Source organism: Camelus ferus, chromosome 19 (genome assembly GCF_009834535.1).
Source record: "Camelus ferus isolate YT-003-E chromosome 19, BCGSAC_Cfer_1.0, whole genome shotgun sequence".
Taxonomy (NCBI): Eukaryota; Metazoa; Chordata; class Mammalia; order Artiodactyla; family Camelidae; genus Camelus; species Camelus ferus.
This window is the reverse complement of record NC_045714.1, coordinates 36,224,714-36,243,566: the sequence shown is the minus strand read 5'-3', so window position 1 is coordinate 36,243,566 and position 18,853 is coordinate 36,224,714. Positions and strand designations below refer to the sequence as shown.

The window sequence follows — 18,853 nt, the reverse complement described above, 5'->3', positions numbered from 1 at the left end:
GTTACCTTGCAGTCACCATTCAGACTCCCAGAGTGAGGTGAGAGGAGAGTAGGGAGACCAGAGGCTGTGGGCAGTGGGTGAGGCTCTGCCTACATCCTTCTCCCCTCCCTGGGGCATGGCAGAGGGTGTCAGAGACCAGACTCTCTCCCCACAACCTGCCTTGAGCTTCCTAAGAGGCTAGGAGGCTCCTGTCCCAGCTGAGGTCTGCAGGGCCTGCCCCACCCCTCCCCACAGGCCCAGCCAACCTCTGCCACTTCTGATCTCCGGGGTGCCGATAGCCTCCAGGATGGGAGGTGAGGGAGCATCCTTGGAGTCGGAAGACTGGTCGCTGCAGCCCCCATTGGTGATGATGGAGTCTTCCCTCCTGCTGGCGTCGTCCTCTCCGTTGAGTTGTCTGGTGTCTCCCTTCATTGTTTCCTGCAGGAGGACCAGAAAGGGTAGGGTAGCAGGGAAGCAAGGGCAGGAGGGGACAGCACGCTCTAAGTCCTCAGGCCAAGAGAGGCCCCATGTTCTTAGGATGATACTCCCGCCCAAGGACCCTGCCCAGGCCACCCCCCATCACCTGCCCCCCTCACCAAACTCGGAGGCTCGAGACTTGGTTCCATGTGGCCAAGCGACCCGAAGGCTCAGAAGCCAGCACCCAGGACAGGGGAGGGGGCTGGGCCGTGGTGTGAGGCTCAGGCTGCTCGGTGCAATTAGCCGGCCACTTCAAACAATGCCATCTAGGGCCCGCCTGCCCCGGCCTGCCTCCCGCCAGCCTTGGTCCCCTCTGCCCCTGGCCCCCTCTCCCTGCCCAGCCTCTTCAGGGCCTCAGGAAGCCAGTGCATTATTTTCCCTCCTGACCCCTTTGTTTGCTCTCTCCCTTCCCCTCAATCTCCAGGTCCTCTTCCCACCCGCCCCCTCCTCCCCCACAGAACAGCTTCTCTCCTCTCCATGGCAGCACAAGCCCCGCCCCACCTCAACCTCAGGGACCCATTGGTCTCCTAGTCTGTCGCTCACTCTCCTCCTCCCTCACCAGCTGGGGCTCAGAGTCCCAAGTTCCCAAGAAGGGAAGGGATGGAGGAGGCACAAGCAAATGACTAGGGCAGTTAACACAGGGCATGCTCCCCATCTGCTCCAGCCTTACCCTACCCCTGGGCCTCTGTCACCCCACTGCTGCCCATCCTGGTAACTGCATTGTCACTAGGCTATTCAGTGGAAGACCAGCTCAGGCCAGGTCTTCACGGATGCTTTGAAGGGCTGTGCGATCTTGGACCTGGCCCACTTACCTGCATCATGTTGGCTTCAAGAAGCTGTACCTTTCTCTCGTTTATTCCTCCTAATGTGATTGTGGGACCATTTTATAGAAAAGGAAACTGACACATACTTGGTCTTCAATGTCTAAAAACCACATCTAAGAAGAAGAGTGAGGCCCTAGACTCCTGTTTCTCAGTTTCCAAAAACAGCTCCACAAGTACTTGGTGCCACACCCTCCTGTCCCGGAACTCTGCTTGGGAAAAGCTTCCCCAGCAAATGGCTACCCATGGACACTGAGCACTCTGGCCCCTATTCCTCATCTTGGCAATTCACCACATGGTGCCAGATGACCCGCAGGAGCCTCCCAGGGTACCTTCCAGAACCATCACCTAGGCTACAGGGTTGCAAGCAGCAGTGGTGACGCTGGCGCCACACCCACCAGGGGGCGCCGTGGGGCTTAATCTGATGAGGCCTGCAGCGCCCCCAGGCGGATTTGCAATATGTGGGTTCTCAATTCCATCCTCTGCTCCAGGCCATCGCCCCAGGTGTGGGTGTGGGGCAACTAGATCTCTAGACCTCTGCTAGCCCCCACATGGCCCAGGGACCATGGAATCACCCGGGAGCTGGTTAGAACCGCAGAACCTCAGGCACCGACTAAGTCAGGATCAACATTTTCACAGGCTCCCTGGGTTTAACAAGCAAGTTAAAGAAGCACTCTCAGGGTTATAAATGTATATACACTGATACATCGCACAATGTGGCATTTAACCACCTCAGGGTGTGCAGGCTCGAAGTTCCTAGTCTGTTCTCTCAACACCTGTTAAGGAATCTCACCAGCCCCAGGGAAACAGAGGAGTGCCTGCCCTACCTATCAGCTGCTTCTCAGACCCTTTACTCCCAAACCCTGACTCAGGAGAACAGGCTGCCTGGCCAGTTCCTGTGAGTCCAAGTGACCAGTATCTCAGGAAAACTGCTGGAGTACAGTTCAAAGTAATAATTAGTTTCCAGCATTTCACCTCAGGCCAAACCAGTGAACTAAGTGGGAGGCTCGGCTATGGGGTGCAAGATACCAGGAGGGTCCACGGGGAGCCCTGGGGAGGAGGAAGGGGCAGACTGGGCTTCTAGACAGGAGATGGTCAGAGGCTGAAATCAAGAGACTTCCCTCTCACTGGGCACCCAGGGTTCCCTCAGACAGCCCCCCACTGGGTCAACCAAGAGTCTCCCTACTAGACAGACCCATTTGGAGCCCACAACCTGAGCCAATGATTAACTAGGACTAACCACCACAGGCTTCCCCAGGGCCTCCGCAGTGCCAACTTGTCTACCCGCCTGCCGGAGGGATGGACAAGTGAGCAGAGCTCCTTCCCAAAGCCAGACTTCAACATTCAGGAAAAATCTCCTGCCAGACCAGAACCAGAGCAGCAGGCACTGGAGGAAGATGCAGGGAAGAAAACCAGCCAGCTGCGTTGCCAGCTACCTGGAGGCCCTGGGGTGAGCTGGGCAGGTAAAATACTCCTACTTCCAGTGGCATAATTCAGTGAGTTACACATTCCTTCCCTGTGGCTTTCATTACCCTGAATTTGCAATGACATTAACTACACTTGCTGCCTTACTGCCACCACACATGCGCGCGCGCACATACACTTGCGCCCAGAACCTGCATGATTGAAAGATGCCCAGCACAGCTCCTCTCCTGTCCACATTATACACACAGGCCAAACAAACCCAGCCTCCAGACGTGCGCTGCTACAGCTCCCTCCCTCCTGGAAGCCCTCCCAGTCTCCCTACCACATGCCTTATTCAAAACTTCAACTTCAGACTTCAAAAACCATTGCTCAAAATACAGGCAAACATTATCTGACATACATCTCAAAAATGTTCTTCTAGGGCAATCTACCCAAGCAATAGAAATAAAAGCAAGAATAAACAAATGGGACCTAATTAAACTTACAAGCTTCTGCACAGCAATGGAAACTGTAAGTAAAACAAAATGACAACCTATAGAATGGGAGAAAACTTTTGCAAATGAAACCAACAAAGGCTTGATCTCCAGAATAGATAAGCAGCTCATATGACTTAATAAGAAAAAAAAAACAACCCAATCCAAAAATGGGCAGAAGACCTAAACAAGCAATTCTCCAAGGAAGAAATACAAATGATCAATAGGCACATGAAAAAATGCTCAATATCACTAATTATCAGAGAAATCAAAACTACAATGAGGTATCACCTCACACCAGTCAGAATGGCCATCATTCAAAACTCCACAAATGATAAATGCTGGAGAGGCTGTGGAGAAAAGGGAACCCTCCTACACTGCTGGAGGGAATGCAGTTTGGTGCAGCCACTGTGGAAAACAGTATGGAGATTCCTAAAAAGACTAGGAATAGACTTACCATATGACCCAGGAGTCCCGCTCCTGGGCATATATCCAGAAGGAACCCTACTTCAAAATGACACCTGCACCCCAATGTTCAAAGCAGCACTCTTTACAATAGCCAAGACATGGAAACAGCCTAAATGTCCATCAACAGAGGACTGGATAAAGAAGAGGTGGTATATTTATACAATGGAATACTCTTCAGCCATAAAAACCGACAACATAACGCCATTTGCAGCAACATGGATGTTCCTGGAGAATGTCATTCTAAGTGAAGTAAGCCAGAAAGAGAAAAAAAAATACCATATGAGATCACTCGTATGTGGAAACTTAAAATAAATAAATAAATACAAAACAGAAACAGACTCATAGACATAGAATACAACTTGTGGTTGCCAAGGGCAGGGATGAGAAGGGATAGACTGGGAGTTCAAAATTTGTAGATACTGACAGGCATATGTAGAATAGATAAACAAGATTATACTGTATAGCACAGGGAAATATATACAAGATCTTGTGATGGCTCACAGCAAAAAAAAAGTGACAATGAATATATGTATGTTCATGTGTAACCGAAAAATTATGCTCTACACTGGAATTTGACACAACATTGTAAAATGACTATAACTCAATAAAAAAAGTTTGAAAAAAAACCACTGCTCAAAAGCCAGAAAGTCTTCTCTCCTAGGCCTCTGCTCCAAAAAGGAATAATCTGGCCCTCCGCATGTGGATACACAAATCCTCACCGGATCATTTTTTTCAGTGTTTACTAATATATGCCAGTCATTCTTCCGTGCTTTACCTGTACTAACTCATTTAATCCTTAAATGTGGTATATACTTATCCCTGCTTTACAGATGGGCAAACTGAGGCAGATAGGTTAAGCAATATAATTCATACTTGATCCACGGGATTTGTTTAAAAGTAACCAAATAGTCCAGGGAAATTAAATAAGAACACACAAACTTAACTACATGCTTTTGGCAACAGGAGGAAGTTAGCACTAGGGATTGGTTTGTAATGGTACAAATCTCCCTCATGAATCTGGCTTCTAATGAGTCAAAACTGGCATTTCCTGGATAACGTGGCCCCCAGCACAAGCCAGCTGCTTTATCTGGAGTGATCACTCTAGCGCTGGAGGATAAACTGGCAGGGTTATCTCCCCGGATTCCGGTGGCATCTTCCTAAGGGATTTTTCCAGAGGAGCTGACACACTGGCTTTAGAACTGTGCCTTGCCACTTCGCTGCTGTAACAGTTCCCAGGTCCCTACTGTAAGCTAATGGCAATACAACCATCTCAATCCCACCCCATCCTCAGGCAGGTCCTTTCATCAACCTGCTTTCAACAGGCTCAGATGAATTAATTAAGTCACCCAGCAAAGTGGCAGTGCCAAGACTCATGCCTAGGCAGTCCTGGGCACGTGTCTGAATCTGCTGTGCCCAAAACGATAATGATAAAAGTTATGAACAATGCATCATCCCTCCCAGGGTCTAGGGGAGCTACATGGCTAAGAGACATGATACACCAGCTGAGTGTTTACCTTCACAGGAGGTGGTGGTCCAACCTCGTGATGCAGGTGAACTCTGACCCTTTCTCAGAGGCTGGGGTCCAGCATGTGACTTGGGGGTCGGCAGCGGTGCAGGGTGGGCTCACCCGCAAGGTTCTCCCTGCAAGGTCCTGCCTCATTAGTGCAGGGTGCTTGTGTCCCGACTGAACCAGGTCACACGTGTCCAAATGCAATGTGGCAGACCGAAGGGTGGGCGGCACCCCCAATTAGAATCAGGGGGGAGGCCCAGAGACTCCCCCCAATCTAGCTATAAAGCTGAGAAGTGATGTCATTCATTTCCTCCAGGCTGGCACCAGAGCAGAGCTATTTCCCCGGCACCTTGGAAATGTTAATTGCATTAATTAAACTCACAATGTAGGCAGAGGGGATGGTGGGCATGATGGAGAAGCAGAATGGGGTAGGGGGGCACTTGGGCAACCCTGCCAAACCCTTAGTCCACCCAGATTTGGTGAAATAAAAAGGGAGAGACTGGAAGATACTCCCACCTCCCCATTTGAAAAAACTTCCTTTTCAGCGTATGGGTGGGAAATTAGATTCCTGACTCCTTCCCTTGACGGCTCAGGTCTTTCTTAGCTGTTCCCATAAAACAGAGTGGAGATGAGACAGAGCAATCACTATCTACCTCACAAAAAAAGCTACTCTTATGATCCCCCTTCCCTTCTGCAGGTGAGTAAACAATCTCAGAGAAAGCAGATTAGCAGATCCCTTGTCCAGGTTCCCAGAGGGACTTAATGAGACTGAATCCAGGAGACAGATCTTAAAAACAGTGCAGTAAGGACAGTTATAAAAGTTAAGTCTGGGAAGGGACACCTCTCCCAGGTGAGTGGAGGGGAGGCACCCAGGCATCAGGGGCAGTGGGGACAGTACATATAAAGAAGGTGGAAAACAGACAGCCCACCTGCCTGGTTCCCAGTTCAGAGCTTTTGCCAGATCAGGAATCTCCACTAAATTCTAGGAAAGATCAGATTCCAGGAAAGCAGGGATGAAAAAGCCCTCAATGTTTTCCTCCAGCCCCTGGTTTTATTGTCTGTAAATGAAGTGACCCCACCTAATTCCAGGGGTGGTTGGTGCTGAAGATCTCAAAGTAGATGACAAAACTTTGAAACCTGTTGGTTATGCATTCTGTGTGGTTACGCGGTCTTGCTAGACTTCCCAGCTCTGCCTCACAAAGAGAAGCATCCCCTCCTCCCTGATGATTCAGAAGGCATTTGGAGAATTGCTCAGTGCCTCTGGGTCATGGCTACATGCACCATTGTCATTGTACAGTAATAGCTGGGCCTTGGCATATTTACCAGAATTATTGTGAATTGATCCCATCAGGGGTCAAATTGGACAAGTACAAAAAGTTGGCTATGAGGCTGCTCCTTGCAGTATTGCTCATAGCAGCAAAATACTAACACTTGGATGTCTGTCAATGGACTGGAATAAAATTATATAGTATTAACAATTTAGATAATTGACAGAAAAACCTAGAAACATACAGAAAGATCTGAAATCTTTAAACTGGATTTTTTAAACTGGATTTCAGAGTCTATTTTTATACCCTATGTAACCAAAATGCCAACAACCAGTCCCGTTCCCCTACAATTTGGGAAATCCTGGGAAGGATGTACAAATGTGTAGGGAAGCCACTGGTGATCCAGAGTGGGTGGGGCATCGTGAGGAGCAGAGGATTCTGGGAGCTGCCATGCCTATTCCTGTGCAAAACCAGAGCCAAAGAGCCCTCTGCCCTCTCCCAAGGGGGTAAGGGAAGAAAAGGGACCAATGTTCCAAAAAGCCATCCCCTCACCTCTGCAGCAGACTGCACCTGCACAGCCAATGCCTTAAATCTCAGCCTATCTACCTACCGATGCAGTGGGGATACTGATTCAGCCTTGAAGACGGAAATCTTGATAGAATGATCTAAAACGCTAAGTGTCCATATCCTGTTACCCAAGATTCTCCTGCTAGGAATTGACTCAGCCCAGAGCTCTCACCAAAATCTGTATGCAAGATGGGCACTGGTTTGTCACAGCAAAAGCTGCAAACAAATGACCCATAGGAGACTGACTAGATTCCATGCAGCCACACTGGGGAGGCCACTGAGAGACAAAGGGGGCAGCTATTGCTAGATGAAGCCATGTAAGTGAAAAAGTCTGCTGACAATACCACTCATGAATGCATTTGTTGACATGCATTAAGCCACGTTCCTGTATCATTTTTTCTCTAACTGTAAAAAGTTCGGTCTCTCAGGAAAATAGCTTATGGAGGAACGATGACCATATCCCCATGTTCCTTTTATAATCAGAAACTGCTGTGGAAGAAATATCTTCCTTTTAAAATCACCTTCAAGTTTAATCAATCTGAATTTATTTGTGTATGGTATGAGGTAGGGATCTCATTTTTCCCTGTAAGGAAAGCCAGACACCTCTAATGACTAGTAGGTCCCAACTCTGCCTCTTTTATGAAGTTCCCCTATATTCATGGGATGATTCTGGGCTCACTTCTCTTTTTGGTATTTACCCCTTGCCTCCCTTTTAATCACCATAGCTTTATAAAAAGTGTTCATACCTGCTGGGACAAGCCTGCCAACCTTATTGAAAAGTTTCATTGGTTTTTTCCTTAAAGGTCTTGAGCATCCCTTACTTTGGGTTTTCTCGTTTCTAGTTCTCTCTTCTAGCCCCTAGATTTCTTTTCTAGAGCTTAAGCTCTGCACAAATAAATTTAGACAGCATTCCTAGTTGTTTCAACATGAGGACTTACAGATTATCTCTACCAAAATCTGAATATAAGTCCTTATGTATTATTTCTTTTTGAAAAAGACAAAATACAAAGAAAAACTAGGGATGAGGGGTGTGGAAAGCAGGGAAAGGTAGGTGATCAAAAGGTACCAGCTTCTAGTTATTAGATAATTAAGTCCTGCGGAATCTAAAGTAGAGCACGGGAGCTGAAGTTAACACTATATTGTGTATTTTAAAGTAGAAAGTTCTCATCACAAGAAAAAAAAACCTGTAACTATGTGAGGTTAAAATAAATGGAATTGGATACTAAAATTGGCTCTTTTTAAAAGCCCATGATATCTCACATACACTGCTTTTTGAAAAAACATCCAGTTACCTGGTAGTGGTTTGGGTCTGTATATCTCAACACAGTGGTGAATCAGGCCTGCGGCCAAAGCAGTCAGCACAGACAGGCACTCCAGAGCATCTTAACCCAACTGCATCCTGCCAGTTGTGCAGGTCCACACCAGGTGGAGGCAAAGGGCTCAAAGAAATTTTAACAGCATTTCAATGCAGATTCCACTCCCTGCTAGCTGTGAGGCCTTAGTAATGGTGACAATCAGACTTAATATTTAGCAGCTACTTTGTCCTGTGCTTTCAGTTTAACACATAACATCCTAGGACAGAACAGGACACTGGGAAAGGCCACTCTGACCCAATCATCATGACCCATTCATCAGGCAGGAGTTCCTGCAGTGCTTCAGGAACCACACTCAGCAGACAGCCCCTGGTGGGGCTGAGGTTAGGAGCTGGGTGGCAGCAGAGCTAGAAGACAGCTGAGATAACAAGGCAGGCTCACCCCCAAAACCCGCACTGCTCTCACACTACAGATAACCTTTTGCCAAGAGCTCAAGCAGACAAGATTTCACCCGCACCCCTAGGTACCTTTGCTCTGAATTTTCCAAATCCTATCCAGGTGCCCCCTGCCTCCATGTAACCCAGAACCACCCAGAAAATCCCTGCGGACAGCATCTGCCTGTTCAGACATCTCGCCTAGTCAACACTGCATTTCTCCCCGCGTCCCAGGTGAGCAGGTTCCCTTCTGCTCACCCTCTAAGTCCCCTCTCGGTTCCAGCACTGCAGCTACATGGCACTCAGGCAGACTAAGGCCTGCTTCTGCTGCTGTGCTCAAGTCACACAGCACACACTCATTGAGCCAGGATGCCAGGGGCCCAGCTGGGCTGGCTCCTGGGAACACCAACCAAGAAGGCATCATCATCCCTTCTCCAGGAGCTGGAGTGCAGTGTAAGGCCCCAGCTCTGGACCCAGCATGCACATTTGCAACAGGAAACAAATGCAACTGGAAATAAATGCTGCTTAGGAAGCCCAGTTAGCCTCAGAAGGTGGAGCTGCATGCAGGGAGGGAGGGAAAAGAAATAGGTAGATACCCCGCAGGTCCCCCTCCTCTGCCTGCTCTAGAGGTAATCACTTCTCCACCCGGTCTGCAACACAGGAGACCTGATTTTGAGGGGAGAGATTGACGCCAGACTGAGAACTCCCCAGGACCCTTCTCTGGCAGCCAGACCTCTGGGTAGGACACCGGAGATGCCTCTGCTCTGGGGAATAAGATAAGACAAAGAGCAGAGAACTTCCTTCAGATTTTGGGAGACCCTCAGACAAGTTCACGTCCCTGTTCCACAAAGCAACCCTCCAGTTTTCAAGTCCCACAGACTTGTCTGGACCCTCTCAAATATGGAGATAAGGTCCAGAAGTTTAATACGAAAAATAAAAAGAGTAAAAATTTAAAAAAAAAAAACCTCAAATATTAGAGTGAGCACTAAACATTAAAACTAAGTTTCTCAGGGAGATAAAAGATGTATCTGAAAAACAAGATGGAGGGGAGGGAAGGGCTCAGCGGTGGGGTGCGTGCTTAGCATGCAAGAGGTCCTGATTTCAATCCCCAGTACCTCCATTAAAAAATAAACCTAATTACCTTCTCCACTACAAAAAAACTTTTTAAATTAAAAACAAGACATCATTACAAGTGGAATTTATAGGACAAGAACTCTTCAAAATAAAAAGACAAAAGTTCAAATGCAAGGGGTGGCCAGAAGCTGAGGACACAGAAAACAGGACAAACCTAAGGACAAATGGTCAAAATTTTATCAGGCCAGGAGCCTCCACATATGATTAATAAAGGTTATAGAAAGAGTAGAAAAAACAAAGGAAGTGATCATCCAAGGAACTTTATTCCCTCAGCCTTAGGATAACAGCCCCCAACCCTTTGGGGCCTCCCTCCCCCAGGAGCCCCTCCCACACACCTGGTCAGCATCAACCTGTCCCAAGAAGGAAATTTCTTGGTTAAGAACGTTCTCCCCACATATCTCTCCCACCCATCAATTACCAAGTCATTTTTGAAAATGCATTTTTAATTTCCTGCTCGTCGGAATTTTTCAATAGCTAATGCTCTCCCAGAAATTTCATCAACTGTAAAAGACCATTTTCTGAAAACCTTAAGTTTGGTCCTGGAGTCCCAAAACTAAAAAGTGGCTGGGGAAGGGACATGACAGGCAGAGGTTTACACTAGGTCAGAGCCCATAGACTGCACTGTGTGAAGGGAAATCTCTGTAGGTAAGGTGACAACTTGGTCAGGCCCAGCTGGGAAAGGGCAAGAGCAGAGGCCAGGGGTTGCAGATTCCAAAGAATCTCTCTTCACTGCTCCCCAAAATGCCCCAAAGGTGGCCACAGTGCCCGAAGAGAACTTCACCAAATGAACCACCTTTCCTCGCTCCTCTGCTTTCCTTGGGTTCTCGTCCCTTCACTTGGGAAGGGCAGCTGGTCCTCTACTCTTTTCTCCATTTCTAGAAGCAAATGAGAGGCCCCCACATGAAAGCAAAATACTGATTACCTTGGAACTGAGATATTCTTTTCTGGCATCTGAAGATGGTAAATTTGATTCCACTTGTATTAAACACAATGAAAGTCGTGTTTTGAAATATTCCAATTCCCTACACAAAGCAGGTCCTCCTCTTTTTGCTCGTTCCCTGAGAAAAATCTCAAGAATGCTAACCAGGATTGCACTTCTCTCAGGAAGTAAATAATGACCAGTTGCCCACACTTTGGTGTTTACTACATAAGGTGACACTTATTGAATCCTCAATATGTGCATGTTTTAATCTATATTGTCTCAACTGACTTAAACTTGAACATCCTCTGGAACTGGTCAACAATGCATCCCTATTTTACAGATGGAGCAACTGAGGCTTAGGCCACCTGGCTTGTAAATGGAATGAAGAATATAAAACCAGATTTGATCCCAAAGGCCAGGCCCCTCTAATCTATTGCCTCTTCCTCATGGATGACAGTTTTGTAACACTTAGGGCCCCCATCTAACTTATTTTGTGAAAAAGCACCTAAGGCTTGCTAAGCTAAAAGGTCCCTGGATTCCATTCAGTCCTCCACACATCCCTCCTGGGGCAGGGGGTACTTGTACCCACTTCACAGAAAGGTTAATCAACCATAGCAGCCCCAAGAGTGGGTTCCTTCTGCATTTACCAGGCCACTTGCCTCCAGCCACAGCCAGACACGTCCGAACACCTGTACTGGGCTTTCTCACTCCCGGAGGGACAAACTGTCCTGGGATAGTGGCAGATGTGAAAGTTCTGAAAAGCACTAACCATCAAGGAACATTGATCTCCCTGGGCCTCAGTTCCATCAGCTGCAAATTTTTGGACCAGTGAGATCAGCCCATCACTTTACAAAGAGGGTAGGTGGTCTGTCAACTAACCAGAGGAATTCTTCCCTCCTCCAGCCCTGGTCCACCCAGAAACTGAAAAATCACCCTAAATTCATGATTTAAAAAAACCTCACAGTCTAAGAGCATGCCTGAGCTGAAATCCTGTACCTCTCAAGGGCGAGGGATCCAGGCACTGGCCATGGTGTTTGACAGAGAGTTTTGGACCATCTCAGGTGAAACTGGAAAAAGTGTCTGAGCTGGTAGAAGAGCAGGTCTGAGACAAAGAAGTTAATCCTGGAGTAAGTGTTTTGGGAAGAACTTGCCCAAACCCCACATCAGGAAGCCTGGGGCAGGGCTGCAGGTCTCACGTGGCTGGAGGAAGGGAGGGAGGGGAAGCAGCCTCTCCCAATCCCACCTCCCTTGCCCCTCCCCTTTGCCCCCTGCAGCTCCCAGATACTCTCCTCCCCTCCTTGCAAACTTCATAAGGGGTGGGGGTAACGCCTATGGCTTTAAGGAGCAGGATGCAGCCAGCCCCGGCCCCGGCCCTGGCCCTGGCCCCTTTGTCTCAGCCCTCTCCACCTCAACGGAGAAAGGTAAAGGATCTCACTTAGCTCTGCTATTACACCTTCAAGGAGGGCCCCAAACATGGGTGGGGGGTGGAGGTGTAAAAATGCCCCCAACCCATAAAATAAAAACATGCTACTTTCAAAAAGGAACAAAGGCACTCCTTCCTGCCAACTCCCAAATCGAGGACAATGATTTGGAAAAGTTTTCATAGCTGAGAGGAATATCTTGGTGGAGGAAGGCAGGAAAGGAGGGGCCGGCAGAGGTGCCCCCCTTCATCCCAATCCTCATTAATGGCCACCCTAAAAAGGGGTTATTGGTTAATACAACATCAGCCTTCACCACCTGCTATGCCAAGCACTATCATATTGAGTCCTTACCAAAGCCTAATGCGAGGGACTATTACCCCATCGGACATCTGAGGAACATAGATGGTTAGAGATTAAATCTAGTAAAATCTGGTTTCATTCTTACACAACCTGGGGTTATTAGTATGATTGTTACTATTTCATAGATGTAGTAACTAAGGCACAGAGGACAAGTCTTACAGGGACAGATTTAAACACATGCCAAAGACCTATGAGTCCCTCTAAAAAGGACAGTCTGCTTAGCCCACGTTCTAGATTATGATGCCAACAGCGGTAAGCTTTTATTGAGGGACTACTGTATGCCAGGCCTGTAACAGAATCATCTCAACGCTGGGGAAAAAAAATCAAATCAAGTCTGCACCTGGGGATTCCAATGGCTGGGGTGCAAGAAGCCACAACAGTCCTGGTGGAGGAGGGCAGAGGCAGATCAATGCCCTGGGCCCTCTAAGTGAAGGCCCCCGCAGGGACCTGGCTCCCCGAAATAATTGCCACCAGTTGGCGAAAACTCACAGCATCCCGACACCAGGAGGCAGAAAATCAGAAATTACACTCTTGTCCTTAATTCTCTTTAATTCATTCACCAATCAGCTTGGGGGGATGAGGAAGCACAGGCCCAGCCAGCCTCTTTCACCCCGAGGGACGATAAGGGAAGAAGGCAGAGTAGAGACCAGGCCTGGGGCTGGGCCCGGAACTCCTGCAGCCCTTCCCAAGGCACAGGTGAGGAAAACCCAGGCCCAACTCCCGGTTGCTAACTTGCTAAGGCTGCCGGCTCAGCTTCCACTCTCTTCCCCGTGAAGTGGGACTCAATACCCACCCTCCCTCGCCAAAAAAAAATCACACGGGCACGGAGGTAGTTCTAGGTTTTCAGGCCTCAGTTTGCAAGCTTGGGAAGTGGGCTCAGCCTGACTCTTGAAGAGGGGAAAATGGAAAGTGAGCCCCCAGGGCAGGCAGCGCGGCCGCGGCAGGGAGGCGCAGTCCCGGGCCGGCTCCTCCCGGCCAGGTGTGCACGGGGAGGAGGCACCACTCTCGAGGGCATCCCGGCAGCCCCGCAGCTCATCTAGGGAGGACCCCGCGAACCCGGTCCTCTGGGGCACGCCCCCGGGACGCGCGCACACCCCGGCCCACCTGAAAGCCCGCATCCACGCCCACTAGATCTTTCCTAGACCTGGAAGGAAAGAGGGAAAAAAGTCCCTAGGCTGAACCCCACGTCCAAGTCATAAAGGACGGACGCCCACCTCCTTGGCAGAACTCTCTTCTATTCCGCCCCCGCCCCCCGCAAAGAGGTTGGCTCTCAAGCCGAGGCCAGGTAAGAATACCCCTCCACGTGAGTTCCACTTCTCTCCAGTGGGGCACCTCCTCCCCTCGGCTTTAGACCCCAGGAAGGCCGCCCGTACCCCTCCCTGGGGACGAACCTTCGCCTCCTCTGAGTCTCATGAGTATAACAAGTATCCCTTCCACTCACGCCTCTGTAAGACACGTACCCCCGCCCATTTTGTCTTCCTTGCCCGCTTCCCCTAAGCAGGGTCCGGGGACCTCTCCTCCCCTAGCATGCCTAGTCTCTAGCCCGATGGGAGCCTCCTCCACAGGAGGTCCCGGGCACGGGATCCCTCCCTGCAGTCCCGGGACTCCTCCGCTGTCCCCTCCCCCACCAGCCCACGGAGTCCTCGTACTGGCGAGCCTCCCCGGGGCTACCGGGTGCTCACCTGCCGAGAGCCTGGCTCGGGCGCGGCTCCGCGGTCGAGCCGCGGGTCCGGACAGGCTGGCGGGAGGCCGGCGGGCGGCCGCGCTGGGCGCTTGGCTCGCGAATCTCCGGCGCCGATCGCCGAACTACGTTTACTTGGGCCCCTTAACCCCCGCGCTGCCGGCCGGGCGCGGCCGCTCGCTCGTCTGCCTGCCAGCGGGCCGGTGGCGTCCGTCGGGGGGCGCTCGGGGTGTCCACGCGGGTTACGGGCGGCGGGCCGGGGGGCGGCTGCTGTGAGGAAGCGGCACAGGCCGGACGGGGCACCAGGAGTGGGTGGGGAGGGGGCGGTGCCGAGTCCCCTTGTAACCCCGGCCCGGCACTCGCCCCGCCCCCGCCCGGGGGCGCCCCCGCCGCAGCCACTCAGAGCCGGGCCTCGGGCGCAGGGGGCGGGGGGCGGGGACGAGGGAAATTTGAAATCACTCCGGAGCCTCCCTTCGCCCCTCCTCCACAGGCGCCGCCTCCCTGCCCCCCGGCCGGTTAAATCGCCACTCGGGTAACAGGCCTTCGTGGGGACCCTGCAGACGCCCTTCAACACTCGAGACTACTCCCCGGGCCCCTTTCCCCCAACCCTCACCCGGACCGCGGACACAGACACACAGGTCTGGATGCGGGGACCCAGAGAAGAAAGCTCCCCAACCCGAGTCACACAGCAGCGGGGTCTCCCCTTTCCCCCCACCTCCAGCCACAGTGCCCCCCGGGCTCTGTGGTACCCCCGCGAGTCAGTGGCCCGGCTCTGGACCCTCGGACTTGCCCTTCCTCCTTTCCTCCCACCCTAATGGCCCTTTGTCAGCCATCTTGAGGGGAGGGGGGAAGAGCAGAAGAGGGAAGTCCACCAGGTCCCTGTCTGGGTTCTCGGTACAGCTGTCAACACCCGAAGGAGAAGCCCCATTCTGTTAGCAGGTTTCGACGGCCTCTGCCCTTAAAGGGGCATTGAACTATCGGAAAAAGTACTTCCTAATATATCTTGTACCTGGTGCTTACACTTACATACAGTATTTGTTTACCTACTTATTGTGTGACTCCATGGATTATACTGTGAGGGCAGGGTCTCAGTGTGTCTCAGCACACAGTAGATGCTCAATAAATGTGTTGAATAAATGAAAGAGCAAATGAATCATGACATGATGGCCTACAAGGCCCTATATGAGCTGGGTCCTACCTGCCGTCCCAGGCATCTCCTGTCCTCTCCTGTCCTCTCCCGTCTCACTTCACTCTAACCTTCTCACCTCTTTGCTGTTCCTCAAACACATCAAGCATGTTGCTAGGATATCCTTTGCCCAGATCTCTGCATGGCCAGCTTCTCATCTCAGTTTTCTTTCAAAAGGTCACATTCTGGAGCAGCTTTTTCTGACCACCCCACCTGAACCGTCTCCCCTCTCCTCACTCCTGTTCTATTTCATTCTCTTGGTAGCATTTAGAGCTCTTTGAAATTGTTTTGCATATTTCCTTGTTCACATCTTTCTTTTTCTTGTTTTTCTTGTTTTACAGATACACACACATAAACTACTCCATGAGAGCAGAAACCACATCTGTCTGTTCTGTTCAAACTAAGCTCTATTTCTAGTGCCTACAAGAAGAGTTCAGTACAAGTTTGCTGAGTGAATGAATGAACATGGGTTTCCTGCCTCCTGGGCTCCAGCTCTCCGAATAAAACCACAGCTTTCTCCCTTCATGTCTTACCAGGTATTTGCAGATGAGTAAATGGGAAGTTCTCTGGAAGCTGCAAAAGTTTCTAAACTTACTGGATCTTGTACTTAGGAACCCAGAGAGAGGCTAAGAAGATACGAAAGTGAAATCTGCTCAGCAACCAGGAAAGCCTCATGTGAGTGGCAGGAACTCCGTGGCCTTCTGGCACAAACATCCAAAATTGGGTTCCAGTCAGCTGGTGCAGGAAGAAGAGGATCTCTCAAGAGGGCCTGTGGCTTGTCCCCACCATCTGGGGTATGTCTTCAGAGGAAAGATAATACATATGGTGGACCTGTGGGGAGAGCTGCTGGGTCTCTGTTTTCTGATACATAAGCTAAGACCTCCCATGTGGCAAAGGATGTCTGTCAACCACCAAGAATGCCTGGGAGGTGTAGTTAAGATGCCAAAGAGTTGGGTTTTCTGGAACATGGCAGACATTTCTGGGGCCAGCAAACCACCTAACTCCAGGGAGGAAAAATACACAGTCTGAAAAAGCAAGTGGTCTCTGTCCTCATTTGGGAAGCAGAGTGAATACCAGAAGAAGGGGGTGAAAGAAAAAAGTGGCATGTTTCCCTAGGGCACAGAACTTCATAGTTAGCAAAGTTCATTGGTCATATTCCTCACCTCGTTTGAGCCTCATATCCACTCCATGAGGAGTCAGGGCAAGGAGAATTGGGGGCCCCACTTCCGATGAGGGGACTGAGGCCCAGAGAAGGACTTGTGGGAAGTGAGTCAGCCATGTAGCCTGACCTTGGCTGAGCACCTGCTATGTGGCAGGTATCTGGCTAGGATTTCAGACAGGAAGGTCCAAAGCTTACATACTGGTTGGGGATTGTCAGGAAAAAAACATAAATGAACAAACAAGAGAATGTCAGGTGTGAATAAATCTGGGAAGATGATAAAATTGAGACTGGAATGACCTAGCTAGGGGGAGACCCAGGTCAGGATCCAGCTTGGCATGTGGGAGGGACAGCCACTGTGGCCAGAGCACAGGGAGTGATCAGGGAAGAAATGTGAGAGGGGCCAGGTCTTGTGGAACCTGGTAAGCCGTGGTGGGAATGTCACAATTTGAGCCATGATCTGAATCAGATGTTTAAAACAGACGGGAGTCAGGAGATTGATGGGGAGGAGGCTGGTGTCTGATCTGAAAGACTGATGGTGGCCTGGACTACGGTGGGAACAGAGGAGGTGGAGAGAAGTGACTGGATTTGGGGTAGATTTTAGAGGTTGAGCTACATGGTACTGATACCTCCAGGGGGTAAAGGGAAGAGTGGCATCAAGGATGACCCCTGGGATTTTAGCCTGAGCACCTGGGCAATGCATGATGTGTTTATCTAAATGAGGAAGGCTTGCAGAATGTGGATTTGAAGGGGAGCACAGTGGGTCTGCCAGCGTGGGCTGGGTTGGCACCCAGCTCGCCCAACTCTCTGTCCAGTGCTCTTCTCACTGGGTGGTAGGGCATGCCATATACATCTCCCACACCACACCCTCTTCTCTAGCATCCATTCTCAGAGGGGCTGACTTCATGTCCAGGATGGGACCTTTCATCATATACTGTGGTTTGAATCGGGCCTCTGAGATCATGTGAATCTGAGAAATCAATTGTGTGGTCTCTCTGAACCTCAGTTTCCTCAGCCACAGAGAGAGAAGACTTCAAGGGATTGTTACTGGGGCCATTGAATGAATTTATTTTTATTGATTTATGTATTTATTTATTTATTTATATTGGCATATAGTTGGTTTACAATGTTGTGTTAGTTTCTGGTGTTGAATGAATGTAAATGAACACATTGATGCTGGATTATCCAGTTAGACAGATGAAATTCTGGCCCCCAAAGAAATATTTTTGAGAAAGATTTTGCTTTTTATTTCCCCACACCCCCAAGATTTTGCTTTTTGATGTTTTTTAAAACATATCAATTTTACTACACAACACACAAACTTTTGTTTCTAGATCAATTTTGGATTTTCCTCTGGTCGTGCACAGGTGCAAAAGTGTTTAGAAATTTATGATAACAGATCACAAGGGGGAAGAGTATAGATTAGTGCTGAGCCTGCGTGAAGTCCCGGGTTCAATCCCATAAATAAATAAATAGATAGATAGATAGATAGATAGATAGATAGATAGATAGATAGATAGATAGATAGACAGACAGACAGACAGACAGACAGACAGACAAATAAACAAATAAAAAACCTAATTACCCCCAGTCACCAAAAAACCCCCAGCATAACAACAGTAAAAAAGCAAAAAAAGCATTAAAAAACAGATCACAATCACTATAATCATGATAGCAATCAATATTTATTAAGGAAACAACAAAAATCCTGTGATTAAAGGACATTTGTTTTGTCATCAAAAAAAGATAGAAGAGAATATTCTTGCTCTTAGGAAATAAACACTAAAGTATTGAGGAAGGCATAAAGGTGCACAATGTCACCAATTTGCCCTTAAATGTTTCAGAAACAATATGCATATATATGGGAGAGGGAGAATGTAAAGCAAATGAGGCAAAAATGTAAACAAATGGAGAATCTAGTTAAAAAGACATTCAGGAATTCCTTGTGCTAGTCTTACAACTCTTCTATAAATTAGAGATTATCTCAGAAAAAAAAAAGATGCCTCCCCTCAAAAAATTTACCTTAAAAAGAAAAAACACATACATGCATATATCCTTGATTCCCTCATGCTAACAAATCAACACATCGGTGGACTTTTACCTATGTTGTGATTAAATATTCTATTTGTGTTGAATTATACTATCATCTTTTCAGCTCTTAGAAGAGCTGCAAGTTTTTAATAACACATGCAAAGTGCTTAGCACAGTGTCCATGCATCTGTATATGGTAGGTGTTTTTACGAGCAAGTGACTTT

The 18,853-nt window shown here is 49.0% G+C and overlaps 1 protein-coding gene and 1 long non-coding RNA gene across 6 annotated transcripts in view; one reads left to right on the top strand and one right to left on the bottom strand.

The window, feature by feature from the left end:
• The window catches only part of DNMT3B (DNA methyltransferase 3 beta), a 37,235-nt gene extending 22,707 nt beyond the window's left edge, over positions 1-14,528 (bottom strand). For all 5 annotated transcript variants that reach the window (XR_004313205.1, XM_032462105.1, XM_032462107.1 and 2 more), the window contains exons 1-2: positions 14,255-14,528; positions 246-417 (exon numbers count right to left, since the gene is read on the bottom strand). Coding sequence is in view for 4 of the 5 variants with exons in the window: in XM_032462105.1 (XP_032317996.1) it covers positions 246-411 (166 nt within the window). In the remaining variant the exon portion in view is untranslated. The remainder of the gene's footprint in view (positions 1-245; positions 418-14,254) is intronic.
• A 174-nt stretch (positions 14,529-14,702) lies between these two features.
• LOC116657998 lies at positions 14,703-16,468 on the top strand. Its single transcript, XR_004313206.1, has 3 exons — positions 14,703-14,891; positions 15,781-15,975; positions 16,051-16,468. It is a non-coding gene; the product is annotated as an uncharacterized LOC116657998 (long non-coding RNA).
• The last annotated feature ends 2,385 nt before the right edge of the window (positions 16,469-18,853 follow it).